We start from the raw sequence: 13907 nt of genomic DNA on the forward strand, positions 1-13907 counted from the left end.
GGCCAAGGAGGCACTCTGCTTGACATGTATGGGCAGTCTATTCCAGAGAATGGGGAGTCTCTGGGTCAGGAACCTATCCCCTCCAGCATGTTTTGTTCATTGTGATGACAAGGTTTAGATCCCTGGAGTGTGTGGCTCTGAGGGATTGGGATTTCTTTAAGTGGAGCATGTCCAACAGCTCAGGGTTTGACATGGCCTTGTATGTTAAGAAAAGATTGCCTCTGAGTAGACGATATGCCACAGACTATAGCTGTTGTTTTTTTAGACGGTCAGCATAGGGCATCTGCTTTAGGCCTGTGATTCTTTTAGTGAGGTATTTCTGTGGCCTTTCCAGTTGTTGCAGATGTCTTGTGAAGTACATACCAAATAGGTCATTGTACTCTATAATGGGTCTAATGAGGGATGAGTACAGTGGGACAATGTCCTCTTTTTTTTCTGGATGAAAAGCCCTTAGTGATGAAGTGTACCACATAGAAGGATTTCCTGACTGTTGTGGCAATGTGGTTATCGAAGGTGAGACCACTGTCCACCTGTGTCCCTAAGTCTCTCATCACATTTTCGGTGTTTAGTGTACTGCCACCTATGTGGTAATTCATGGGTACATGTTTTTTCCCAAAGGGGATAACTATACATTTCTTGGCATTAAGCTTGAGCCCATGGCTCTGGCACCAAGCATCTTTTTCTGTAAGGCCCTTTTGTAGAATATCCACATCATTTGGGGATTCAGTAATGGCTCCCAGTTTGCAGTCATCTGTGAACTTTGTTAGCGAGAGTCCCTTAATGTTGGCCTGTACTTCAGAGAAGTAGATGCCAAACAAGAGCGGTCCCAGGACTGAACCCTGAGGTACTCCATTTGTCACTTGTCTGGAGGTGGATTTGGAGTCTACTACTTTTACAGTCTGGGTTCTATCAGTAAGCCAGTTGGCAGCCCATCGAGTGATGTAGGGATGTATGTCCAGCTTAGTACGTTTATCTATGATTCAGGAGTGGGGGTGGTGTCAAAGACCTTGGCGAGGTCCAGATAGGTTGTGTGGATCGCCTTTCCCTCATCCACAGCTCTGGGGACTGATTCAAAGAAGTCAGTCAGGTTCAGGAGACAAGATCAGCCCTTGACAAACCCAAACTGAGTGGGGTCCAGTGTTTCAAGGTTGCCAATGTCTTTGTTTATAAGTTCCATGATAATGCGTTCCATGCCCTTGCAAATCAGGCTGGTCAGACTGATGGGACAGTAGTACCCTGGATCCAAGGTGGATCCCCCCTTGTGGAGTGGGATAACTGTAGCTGTGCGCCACTCAATGAGCACAAACCTGAGGTGAGGCTATGATTAAACAGGACACTTAGGTGAGGTGCCAGTTCATTTTGTAGTTCATGTAGTACACAGCCCAGGATGTCATCTGGTCCCATGGATGCTGTATTCTTAGCTTTGGTGAGTGCGGTTTCTACCTGCGTGGCTGTGATTACCGGAATTTGGCAATCTTTTGGTATTGAGATGGGCCCTTTGAGGGGGTGAGAGGGGGGTGAAGTTTGCACTAAATTGATCTGCCAGGATATTGGCAATATCCTCGGGATCAGTATATTCAATGCCATTCTGTTGTAGCTCAGAGCATATCTGAGCATTGCCATTTAGATTCTTGACATAACTATAGAATGCCTTGTGGTTGTTTTTGGAATCTTTGGCAATTTTATTTTCGTAACTGGCTTTGGAGGATTTTATGAAGGATCTTAGCTTCTTACTGAGGCTTTGAAGGGAGCTTTTTGCATCCTGGGATTTTCCTCTTTTCTGCAACAGTTAGTTTCTTCTTTTGTATAGTTTGTTTATGGCAGGTGACCACCTGATTGGCTTCCTTTTTTTGGAGGAGAGCATCTTGGTTCTATTTGGGATGGCACAATTCATGCACAGGTGGATGTGCTCGTACAGTGCCTTAGTGAAGGATTCAGCAGTCGAACTTTCAGCTCCCGTCTGCATGGGTGTCATGAAGTTTGTCACTTCAGACTTGAGTAGCATGAAGTTGGCTTTGGAGAAGTTTTTTTACAGAGGTTTCCTTACTGGGAGGTGGGGGTGGGATGTGGATGTCAAGGGTGATTTGCCTATGGTCAGTTGTCAAATAGTGGTTTTAAAAATGTATGGAATGCACATTCTTTACTGCATTCTTATTTTACAGTCCCAGCAACGAACAATGCTTTTGTCATTATTGAAGTATGAAACCTACATTAATTTATTTGGCAGCATTTCATGGCAACCACTTTGTGACAAAGGACTGTGCATGTATAGTGCACAAAGTAGCAGATGCCATCTTAGAAAACAAATAGGTGACTAGTGGCATTCCACAAGGCATTGTATTGTTGCCCCTTTTGTTTGGAGTTTATCAGATCGCCAAACCACTAGCCCATGCATAAGGCTTACTAAATTTGCCAATGACTGCAAGCTGGGTGTTGCTGTTTGCACAGTATCAGGTACATTTTTAGTACATCAAGAGCTAAACTATATCAGTTAGTAGAAAATTAAAAGGTGTGTGACATTGCCACCTTTGGTAAGTAAATTTCAACAGCATCTTACAACATAAACAGCACCCCGTGCCTCGCTGTTGCAGTTGTCCGCGATTTCTGTACCTTTGTAGACAACCAGAGAAGTCAGGAAACCATTACATTTTACCCCATTATTAGCTAAAAACATTTCATCCTTTTTAAAAGTTATTATTCCTGTATACTCTATTCTGATCAGACCAATTACAGAATATAGTGACCCTTTTAGTATGCATCTTTCCAAACACATCACACAGTTAGAAAGGTCCCAGAGGCTCCTAACCAAATATTCTCAGCTACTAAGGCAGATTTGAGATTGTCCCTATATTGCTCTTACTCACTGCTGTGAGTTGATTTGTGTCTAGCATTCTTGACCTGTTAAGGATCTCCTAGACCTCCACGGAACAAATGACTTCATGATCACTTAAACTAAAGATTTGAATCTCCATCGGCAAGTTAATAAGACATGCTGCAGGGATAGATACACTACTGAATACTTCCCTCATATCTGGAATAATGTATTTACTTCCTTATATTCGTTTACCTGGGTGGTATACCCATCAATACTGACCAAGTTGATGCTCAGCCCATGGACATTTCACTACAAAAAGTTAAGTACTGTAAGAAACAGTAAGAGTAAATGTAATAATCTTCCCGTACATGTAGAACAGAGTGACACAGGCATTTACTTTAAGGCAAACTGACTGTTGGATGCGTGCTTGTAAATTCATCCTAGACTGGGCACGTTTTGCCCTGCTGCAGGTAGGGGGTGCCCTATGAGGGTAGGTATTGGCAAGGTGATTTTGGTCTGTGGACTGATGGTAACTTGTAAACTCAAAGAATCTGTGATTGCATGAATGAACATCATTGCTCACACATAATGCACCAGTAGACTCCATTACTACAGTGCTAGGGGACAGAACCAGATGGAAACCACATGGAAAATTATATCAACGGGTAGTAAATAAGGAGTCAAAGTTCACATTCCTCTGCGTGCTACGGCATTATTTGGGTACTTTGCAAAGCTTACCTTGAGTAATAGTAAATCTCTAGAGAATGAATTTTGTCTGACAAAAAATAATGTGTAGTAACCCTGGGTTAATCAGACCAGAATCATTATTCAGTACTGTACTATTATGATGATATGATTTTAGTACTGAAAGTCTGAGAGTTATTTTGTAGATTCCTGTTGACTGTGTGTTGTGATACTTTTTGATATAACAATAGCAAACTTTTAGATATCACTACCATAACCATAAGCTGTTATCTTCTGCAGCTTCTCATCGGCTTTGAATCTGGAATAGTTGTATTGTGGGACCTGAAGTCCAAGAAAGCAGACTACAGATACAATTATGATGAGGTATGTAGAAAGCCAAGCATTTTTACAAACTCTTTTTTTTGTTTCTACTAACAAAAGTTTCCCCTAAATTGCTTTGTCAAAAATATATGGACCCCTTGTATTTTAATTGGCTTGACTAAATTGAAACAGCTCTCTCACCTCTGTAGTTCTGTAAATTAACAACTGAATAGGAGTTTTAACCATTAAACACAGCCCTTTTTAAATGTAACTACAACTTTGATGTAGGTAGTTTGTGTTTCTTGGAAGATTGTTGAAGCAATGTTTGAGTTTCTGCTGTGAATAAAATTGAATAGGTACTTTGTTATGCAGTCAGAAGAAGATGATGTAACATATTTGTTTTAACTGGAATGGATTTTTTAGTTTTTCTTTTTTTTAGTAAACTTCGCATGCAACCAGTAATGACAGTTTACCTTTTGCAACAATCATGATTTCAGAAAATAGCCACATGCTGAGTCAGATTTTGTGTATCTTCAGGTACTTTTTTCGTCTTTATGCAAAGGAAGGATTTTGTGTGTGAAGGAGAGAGGCATACCTCTCAACATTCAACTGCAAGGATTCTGGACAAAGCCAAAAATAACAGGAGACAAAGGTGCAAAATCAGGGTTAGATTTTAGGTATTGCTCTTGATGGAATAACACTTTTTTCTTAAGGTTATGAAATCTGAAATTCAAATGACTGTCATTTAATTACTTCAGTCTTCAGTGATTTGCCAGAAAACCACAACTTTTATGATGAACAAAATGAAAAACTTGAAACAAAAATGAGGACATTCTACAAAGTTCTGGATAGTTAAGAAGTATGGAGAGAGGTGACATATGATGTCGTGGTCCAAACGGTTAACACTATGCCATCTAACTGCACTGGATTGTATGTGTGATGAGATTGTGAGATACTGCCTCTGATTTCGTAAAATGGCTGATTGCTGCTCCATACTGTGTTTGGCACATGATTTTGTCTGCACTTCAATATGTAACATTTCCATAGAATATCATGTGTTTTTTCCTGTCCATGCACTACCCTCAGACTGTTTTTTTATTTTATAGATCCACACCCTGAATATCACTTTTGTAGATCACTTACTGCTCATACACACCTGTTTTTGCCACTTTTGGAGATCACCTACATCTTACGTACAGTGTTTGTACTCACTGTGTTCGTCCTTTGTAGCACTTTATGCACAGAACATACATGACTTTTCGTTATGGGACAAAACACTCTTCTCCTCATTGTCATGTGTTGATTTATTGTACGCCTCACTGCGTAATGGTTAATGTGATGATATTAATTAATTATTGTTTGTGTTATGCTGCCACAGGGAATATCCGGATAGTCTGAGAATAACGTTTCACATAGTAAAATGTATACAGCTATATATGAGTTGCAGATGTAACAGTGATGGTGTGTTAAATTGACATGACTGTATCATCACTTTTCACAGTATTTAAACCTTTAATTTTTTTTGTGTGATTTAGGGGGTGATATATCTGCTGATAGCATTTCCCAGTGAAATATGCATCCTTTAGTATGTAACACTGATGTTTTAACTGCCTTCCAGTCACCACTTCTTTAATTTCCACTAGTGCAGTTCTGGCTGCAAAAATCAGTACTGAGCTGTCTTAATGAGTGGTGGACTCCCCACGTTTTCTTTAGTGGATCGTTTTCTTTGTTATAGTGAATGGAGTTCAGATGGAGGTGTTACCCTTTTTTACAAAAATGTATTTAATTTGTCATGCTGCTTTGTTATGTTGCTGCTGAAACATGATTTTCCATTTATGCTTGGAGTTTCAGAATGTTGCTTTTTGTTTAATGTGTTGGTATCATGAAAGGTGTTCAGATTAAGTCTATGCCAATGAGAAATGTATAACGCATTCAGGTAGTCAGTTTGATATTTAATTACACAGTGAATCAGAAGTGTAGTATATGAGTTACAGCATTGATTGTCTTTCTTGTAGTGATCATTTCTATTTTGTATTTCTTAATTTATGAAGCTTTTACTCTTTTTTCACCAATGTAGACAGCAGTTAGCGTTTGTTTACCATATGGCAACAGTGTACTTAATCTAGTTTACTTCTTAAAAATTGCAAAACAAACTATGTCTGAAGACTGTAGCAGTAAAAGGACTGGGATTGCTTCTCTCAGTAGTATGTAGTATATTGTTTTATAGTAGGTATGCAACTGGTCCTACTCCCATGTCCTGTAAATTAGAAGGTGGGTGCTCAGCCTGCAGATTGTGTGCCACTGAAGAAGACTATAATGTACTGAATGGGAGGTCACCACTGCTGCAATGTAATATTAGGAGTATATCGCAACTGGATTTGTTGGGAATCACAAGGAAGCTATCCTGTTTTACAAACTGAACATACATATTATGTGCTTTGTAATACTTTCGTCGTCTATTAACAATGTGTTTTGTGGCTGGAATTCATTAAAAAAAAGTTTTGCTGCACATGTACAAGTAAGCTGAATTCTATGTTGTGGCAAGATTAATTTTACATACAGCAGTGAGATTGGATGCTCTGCCAGGTAGGCAGCCTTTAAAGACCTGTTGTGTTTTACTGAGTGGTGCTTCTACTGTGCTGTGTTATTGAGAAAAACAGATTTGTCATGATGCAGGTAAGCAGAATAATGTGGGCTAGCTGGAGACAGCAGCTGTGTGGTAGTGCATCTGGTAGCTCAGCTGTCAGGGTACTTATTTTTACAGAGTTACATGTGCTGAGTAGAGGTTTGATCTCTGTGATAGCACACCTAGTAGTGCAGGTCTGGCAGTACTCTGCAGTGTAGAGCAGCATGGACCACACTAAGAGGAGCATTGTTGGACTTAGTGACATAGTCTGTAGCACAGAGTCTCAAAATTGCACCAAAAAAATAATCTGAAGTATGTTGTATAATATTGATGGGGAAGGAGTACACATGGCCACCCTTACTAGCACTAAAATGGAGTGGTAAAGGGGTTACAAGACAATGAGACAGGGAGATGACAGCAAGCAGGGGGAGACACAAAAGGAAAGCACACAAAGGATTGTAAGTTGGGGGAAAAGAAGGCAGATTAATATATATCTTTAGGGATATAGCCCCCTTTTTTTCATATTAAGAGAGAAGGATTGAGGGGTATAGGATAGGGAAATTGAGTGTGGGAGGAGGGATGTTTTAGAATTTGCACAGGTAAACAGGCAAAGATGAAACCATACAAATAGGTAATTGTGCACACATGGGGGAGTGACAAGAGATAAGAGACACATAAATACACAGCCGGTACAAATGATGATGGGGAGGGGATGGGCAATGTGCAAGGTATGGCTCATGACAGTGTCACAGGGTTGGGTGCTGTGAAAAGGAGCTGCTAGTCTGACTCAGGGCAGCCTACACAGAGCCATCATTGGCTGATGGTTCCTTGAGTCTAATGGCATAGGGCTGGATAGCACCAGGTCCCCCCAAAACCCAGGGCCTGCCTTATAAGTGGATTTGCCTACCACTTCATTTTTTTTTTTTGTATCACATGGCTCAGACAGTCATTCAGATATCTGTACACCACAGCTTCCACCAGCTGCTCTGGCTTTGGATAGACCACGGTGCATGGCACAATGTAGTAATGATGCATTTAGTGTTCCATAAAGGCATGAGTATGTGGCATAGTCCTGCTTCATCATACCAGAGTAGAAATTCATTTACTGTAGTGTCAAGATAGACCTGTTTAAACTCGTTGGATCAGGAGATCCAGTCTGGCTTTGTGATGCAAAACTTTACTAGCTGACCTGAAGAACAAGAGGAAACAAAATACAGACTGAAACAAGTTTTTCATACACCCCAACCAAGCACTTCTCCAGGAACTGTCCTGCTCTTAAGACCCATTTCTATGAAACAGTAGATACAGACAGATATCAATGGACCTTTTATGTTTTTGTGAATCTTTTATTTCTCAGGAACTGAGTTATCTATCTTCCATGTCTTTTACCATCTCTTACACTTTGAAATAACATTAATGTTAGAAGAAATTTTATCTCTTTTGCTAACAGTTGAAATTATTTTAATTTGGATAGCTCTGTTGAAGAACTTGTTACTTACTGTAAAATTCTGCGAAGTTCCCCAGGCAACTCTCTAACATGAAATTCCTCCTCACTGTATATATCCTTGGCTTTGGAGGCTGTCCACATCCTTCACAAAAATCAGTAGAATAAGTTCCAGTGGAATAGTGTGAGAAATTAAATTTTTTCAAAATTTTGAGTTTCAAAGAAAAATGATTCTTACAATTCTGTTTTAGATTCTGCAGCTACAAATCAGTTTATTAGGCTGAGAATGTCCAACATGATTACCATTCTGCCCTAATTCCTCTCATTTCCTTCTCCCAGTATTGTGTGATAATTTGATGTGGAAGAAGCTTGCTTGTATATTACAATCTATCCATCTCATAAAAATAAACTGCCTGTTTGGTTTAATGTCATCACCAATAACATTTCCAAAAGTGATTCACTTCAGCCTTAAGAGTAAGGGGGTACATATTTTTCATATCTGGTCAGCTACCTCCTTTTTACAAAAAATGCAGCAGACTTTCTTGCATATTTGAGCTGGGTGTCACATTTGTTTACTAAGTTATGAGCTACTGTGGAAGCAATCCCAGATGGTCTCATGTGAGAGATTTCAGTTTAAAACAGTGGCACAGACACTTTGCTCACAAGTTTTTTTTTTCCATTGTGGAGGTCAAGAGATAAATACTGAATAATTGTTTCACCAAACTTTAGTTTAGCAAAACATGCATCAGTCCTTTGGGTACAAGGTTTCCTGCATAAACTTGGAGCGGTGTATAACAGACTGCAAATGAAGAAGATAAATTGGTTCTGTTAGAACCACATAATATCAGTCACAACATTCCCTCAGATTCTGCCTCTGACGTTGTCCCATTCTTCCATGGTTAAAATCATAGGCAGATCCTCAAATTTTCTGTAGAGCTATATACATGTTGTCTCAGTTGTTGACTCCGGTAGTTTTGACATTCCTCAAATTATGCCTGGGGAGTTCACAATTCGGATACTGTCTTGAGGGAAAATTATATATGTATATCTGTAAGGGCATAGTGCATAATTGTGAAAGATGTTGGTAGTTTGAAGAGCCTTAAAGCTTTCTTAAATGTATTTATGCTAGATCAGGTGCAGATAGAAAATATAGAAGCCGTGTGGCATATAAATAAGGGGGTCAAACGTCACCATCAGAGCTGCAGTAGCATGTAACTGGGCAAGTCTCTATAAACTGGTTTTTAGAAGCTCTACATACCACCAGGCTGCCACATTCTGCTAGCTTATGCAGAGAAGTTTTGATTGCCTGTAAAATGGAAGTTAAATACAGCAGTTGTGATAATAATTCACAAATGTGGCCAGCAGGACTAGTGGTAGCATTTTTGGGGGCCCCAGCAAGTTTCAAGTTGGGGACTGTACCCAGGAGAATGTAAAGTGTGACCACTTTGCCATCATGCCCCCTTTCTGTCAAGCTCATCCAGCACCATTTAACAATCACTGTATAGTGTTACTACATTCAGACCACTAAAAAGACTTGAAGTCCCAGGGTACACACACTGAATGACATTTAGTACCAGTGTTACATTATGATAAGTCCCTGTACCACAGCAAGGTAGCCACTCACAGAAGTTCAAGCAAGCACACACTGACTGATATTTAGTTGCAATGTTACATTATGACACGCCTCAGTATCGCATCAAGGTAGTCAGTCCCATAGAGGATGAAAAGTAGCAGGATTTGTTGAGGGAAAGGCAGCTAGGAGAGGCAAGATTTGTCATGAGGCCAGGACAGTTGAGAATGTCAGCACTCATAGTGAGGCCAGGACAGTTGGGAATGGCAAGACTCATCATGAGGCCAGGACAGTTGGTAGCTCAGGAAGAACAAATTGCTCATGGTACTAAATGTGACAGCAATCAGAAAAGCTGAGGAGCTAACTGCACATTGAAGATAAATGAAACTCTGGTGTCTGTCATTTATGTGCTTTTTGAATTCACCTGTTTCTCTTTGGGGTTGAGTCTGTATGCCTCCATCTCAATAATCCCCATGGCTTTCTCCTGTGTATTTTGTGTGTCTGTATACTTTTATATGTCTGTCCCATGGCTGTCTTGTGTGCTAGTGCAGTGTGACTGTTATGCATGTCAGTAGCTGTTTTGCCTTGTGTGATGGGGTTAGTCAATCTAATGCTTGTGTATTTCAGTCTTGCTATAGTGCTGTCATCATCTTGTGTTTGCGTGGGTGTATCAGATGTTCATTGTGTTTCACTGTTGCAGTCATTACATTTGGGTAATCTGCTGGCAGGTTGCCCTTAGTCGGCCTGATTAACAAAGTCTTGGGTCCTGCGTCAGTCGCTGTCCCCTCTTCCATGACGTCAGGTCATCAGGGGTGTAAAACATGCTGCCAACGCCATTACATCAGTCTTTCTTGCCACGAGCTGCCCGAAGCAGAAGCAGTTCGCAAGTGCCGGTCGTCCGACTCCTGAAATTTTCGTTTTCGAGTTTCAGAACTGAAGTCTTCAACTAAAAACTTAGTACCCCATTGGGGAAACTTTTTCTTGCTCCTTACCGATGTCAGTAAAAGTTAATAATTGTATTACTTGTGGGAAGCAAATACTTCATAAGGATTTTCATTTGTACTGCATTCCTTGTCTAGGCCCTGACCACGACATACCTTGCTGTCGGTTTTGTGCTTTATTTAATCAGTGCACTATCCATCATTGGTACATTTTTGCTTCTAAATATTTCGGCTCTCGGTTTAATTATCCAAAAATGACGTTGGTTAGCCATCTGATTACCGGAATACCGAAAAAACGCAAAGAAATAGATGGAGACAGGCCGTTGAGGTCCAAAAATGCTGACGACGCTTCTCCTAAGCCAGTCGCCAGTTCGCCGCTACTCAGTGAGGCGCTTTCGCTGCCCCTGATACCCGCTACTTCTGATTCGCAGGCTTCTACTGAGACCCATTCGGAGTCCGGTATGCTGCGAGATGCTTCACATATGGAATCCGCTAATGTCTCTACCTTTGATGGGTCCGGAGCTGCTGATCAGGCACCGGCTTCTGAGGGTGTATTCAGGCCTACAGACTTGCATATTAAACCGACTCCAACTCCAGTACTAAGGCCTAAATCTCGATCTATGTCTACAAAAACGATGTCCAGGCCTCTTGTTCAGGCCTCTATGGCTAAAAAACAAATGATCAAAATGGCTGAAGATTTAATTACTCTAATCAGGGGTAGTCAACCCCCCCCCCCTTCCAGGAGGCCTAGGATTGAACTTGACTATGAATCTTCTGAACAGGACTCTGTTTCTTCTGACTCTTCTAATGATCTGGATTTGTCCATACCTACTTATGAGGACTCTGATGCAGAGGATTCCATTCCCTGTGCCTCTCCACCTGAGGATTTCTCTTTTAGGGAAACTTTACATACCTTAAGGGAACATTTCCATTGGGAAAGTCAAGATTTCAAATCCAAAAAGAGGCTTAGGGATTTCCTTCTTCCTCAGAATAGGCCTTTGGCTATACCTCCTGTACTAGACATTGTTGATGATGTCTTTTCGGAATCCAGTATGGCCCCTGATTCCTTGCCTTCAGCCCCTAGTAAACCAGACAGGTACTACAGGGTTCCTAAGTCCCACAAATTCCTTTTCAAGAATCCTGTTGCGGACCCTGAAACCATTTCTTAGGGACCAAGGGCATTAAGGCTTCTACTGCTAAAAATCCTACCCCTTCTGATAGGGACTCCAGGACGCTGGATAGATGGGGTAAAAAAATGTATACTTCTGCAACCTTAGCAATCAGGGCTTTAATTCTATATGCTAAAATATCAACAGCCTATCATGGGACTGCTTAAACAGAAAATGATGTTGATTTCTGACTGTGGAGAATAAAGATTTTACAGGATTTATGGCATTCGGCTGAACAAGTTGGCAAACATAATTTGCAATGTGGTTTTGATTCTTTAGAGGCCTATTGCAGGGCTGCTGTTACTGGGTCTGTGCTTAGAAGGCATGCTTGGTTTAAGGAGCAATCTCTGCCTGATCATGTTAAAGCAAAACTTCAATAAGGCTGAAGAAGTTCTAAAAAATATGGAAGATAGTTAAATCTATGCAAACTGTGATAGATTTCTTACTAGTACAACCTCCTAGATTTAGTAGGCACTGGCCTACTAAGAACTGGTCCTTTCCAGCTCCTTCAGAGCTACTCCAGCCAAACCCAGACATTCCAAAAGCACCAGGTTTCAGTCCCAAGGGGCTTTCAGAACTAAGCAATGGGGTGCTTCCACATCCAAATCTGGAAACAACAAGGCGCCACCCTATGGTAAACAGTCTCAATGACTTCCCTTTAAAATGACCAAGCACTTACTTCTTAGCCGCCCCTTTGGGGGGAAAGCTGGCTCTTCATTCAAGCAACTGGCAACTTATAACCCAGGACAAATGGGTTTTAAATATGGTGTCCCAAGGATACAGATACTCCTAACGGGTAGTCAGACCTGCCCCCAAATCAGTGGGCAGAGGCTGAGAAACAAGTACTTTCCCTCCTAAACTTGGGGGCTATTCAACTAGTACCAGAAGAGGAAAAGGGACAAGGTTTCTATTCCAGACTTTTCCTGGTACCCAGAAAAGACAAATCATGGCGTCCAGTTCTAGACCTGTCTACTCTAAACACCTTTCTGGACATTCCAAATTTCAAGATGCTGACTCTTCACCAGTTACTTCCTATGCTAGGCAAGGATGCCTGGTTGGCAACTCTAGATTTAAAAGAGGCTTACCTGCATATCCCAATCAGGGAATCTCGCAGAAGATACCTACGTTTCAAAGCAGGCTGCATGCATTATCAGTTCTCTGCACTGCCCTTTGGCTTGTCTACTGTGCCCAGGGTATTCACAAAGTGCTTGGCTCCATTAATTGCATTTTGCAGGCAAAGAAATATTCAGATATATCCATACCTTTACGATTGTCTAATTCAGGCAGAAAACTAGGCCATTCTTCTAAAACATCTGGCGTTTGTAAAAAGAGTTCTAACCTGTTTAGGGTACACCACAAACGAAAAGAAATCTCAACTGGTACCCTCTCAAAAAATTACATTCTTGGGTGCAAGCTTGAATACAACTGCCCAGATGGCTTTCCTTACACCAGAAAAGCAAATTCATTTGGTGACTTACTTCAAACAGGTGGCCACAAAAAAACCTGCTATCTTTAAGGCAAATACTGCAAGCCTTGGGGTTCATGGCCTCCTGCATTCTTCTAATTCCATATGCAAGACTGCATATGAGGAAACTTCAGTGGTACTTAAAAAGTTTATGGAGTCAATGTTGTCACAGCCTGGAATCAATGATTCCTATCATACCTTGCCTGCTCCTAGAGTTCCTATGGTGGGCAGAGGCCTGCTACCAAAACAAGGGACTGCCATTCACACCACCCCCTGCTGCCCAAACCCTGACTACAGACGCATCAGACTATGCATGGGGGGCTCATCTGGAGGGAAGTGCATTCAGGGCAAATGGAGCCCAAATCACATGCACCTTCATATCAGTCAAAAAGAAATGCTAGCTGTACAGAATTCATTGACAGCCTTCAAGGACTACCTTCATCCAGGACAATTACTTACAAAGATGGACAACACCACGGTTATGTGGTACATAAACAAGCAGAGGGGTACGCATTCCTACCCCCTCTGCAGACTAGCCATGGCATTGTGGAACACGGCCTTGAGCTACCAAGTACAACTACAAGCTCAGTTCCTGCCAGGAAAGCTGAATGTTCTGGCAGACGAACTAAGCAGAAATCTCATGGACACACACGAATGGAAACTGGAACCATGGATTTTCAACATATTGACACGCAAATGGGGGAGCCCAGACATAGATCTTTTTGCCTCACACCAGAACTACCAGTTGGACAAATTCTGCACAAGAACGCATCACAAAAAAGCTTGGAAAGCGGATGCTCTGTCCTTCAGCTGGAAAAACCTGTCAATCTATGCCTTTCCCCCTCTGCCTCTGCTCTCCAAAGTTCTACTAA

The 13907-nt window shown here is 41.3% G+C and overlaps 1 protein-coding gene across 2 annotated transcripts in view; it reads left to right on the forward strand.

Moving 5' to 3' along the window:
* The window catches only part of STXBP5 (syntaxin binding protein 5), a 3006986-nt gene that overhangs the window by 1369887 nt on the left and 1623192 nt on the right, over nucleotides 1-13907 (forward strand). For both annotated transcript variants that reach the window (XM_044068842.1, XM_044068850.1), the window contains exon 7: nucleotides 3800-3883. In XM_044068842.1, the coding sequence (XP_043924777.1) occupies nucleotides 3800-3883 (84 nt within the window). The remainder of the gene's footprint in view (nucleotides 1-3799; nucleotides 3884-13907) is intronic.

This window comes from Protopterus annectens, chromosome 1.part0 (assembly GCF_019279795.1).
Source record: "Protopterus annectens isolate FY-2018-M chromosome 1.part0, PAN1.0, whole genome shotgun sequence".
Lineage (NCBI taxonomy): Eukaryota > Metazoa > Chordata > Ceratodontiformes > Protopteridae > Protopterus > Protopterus annectens.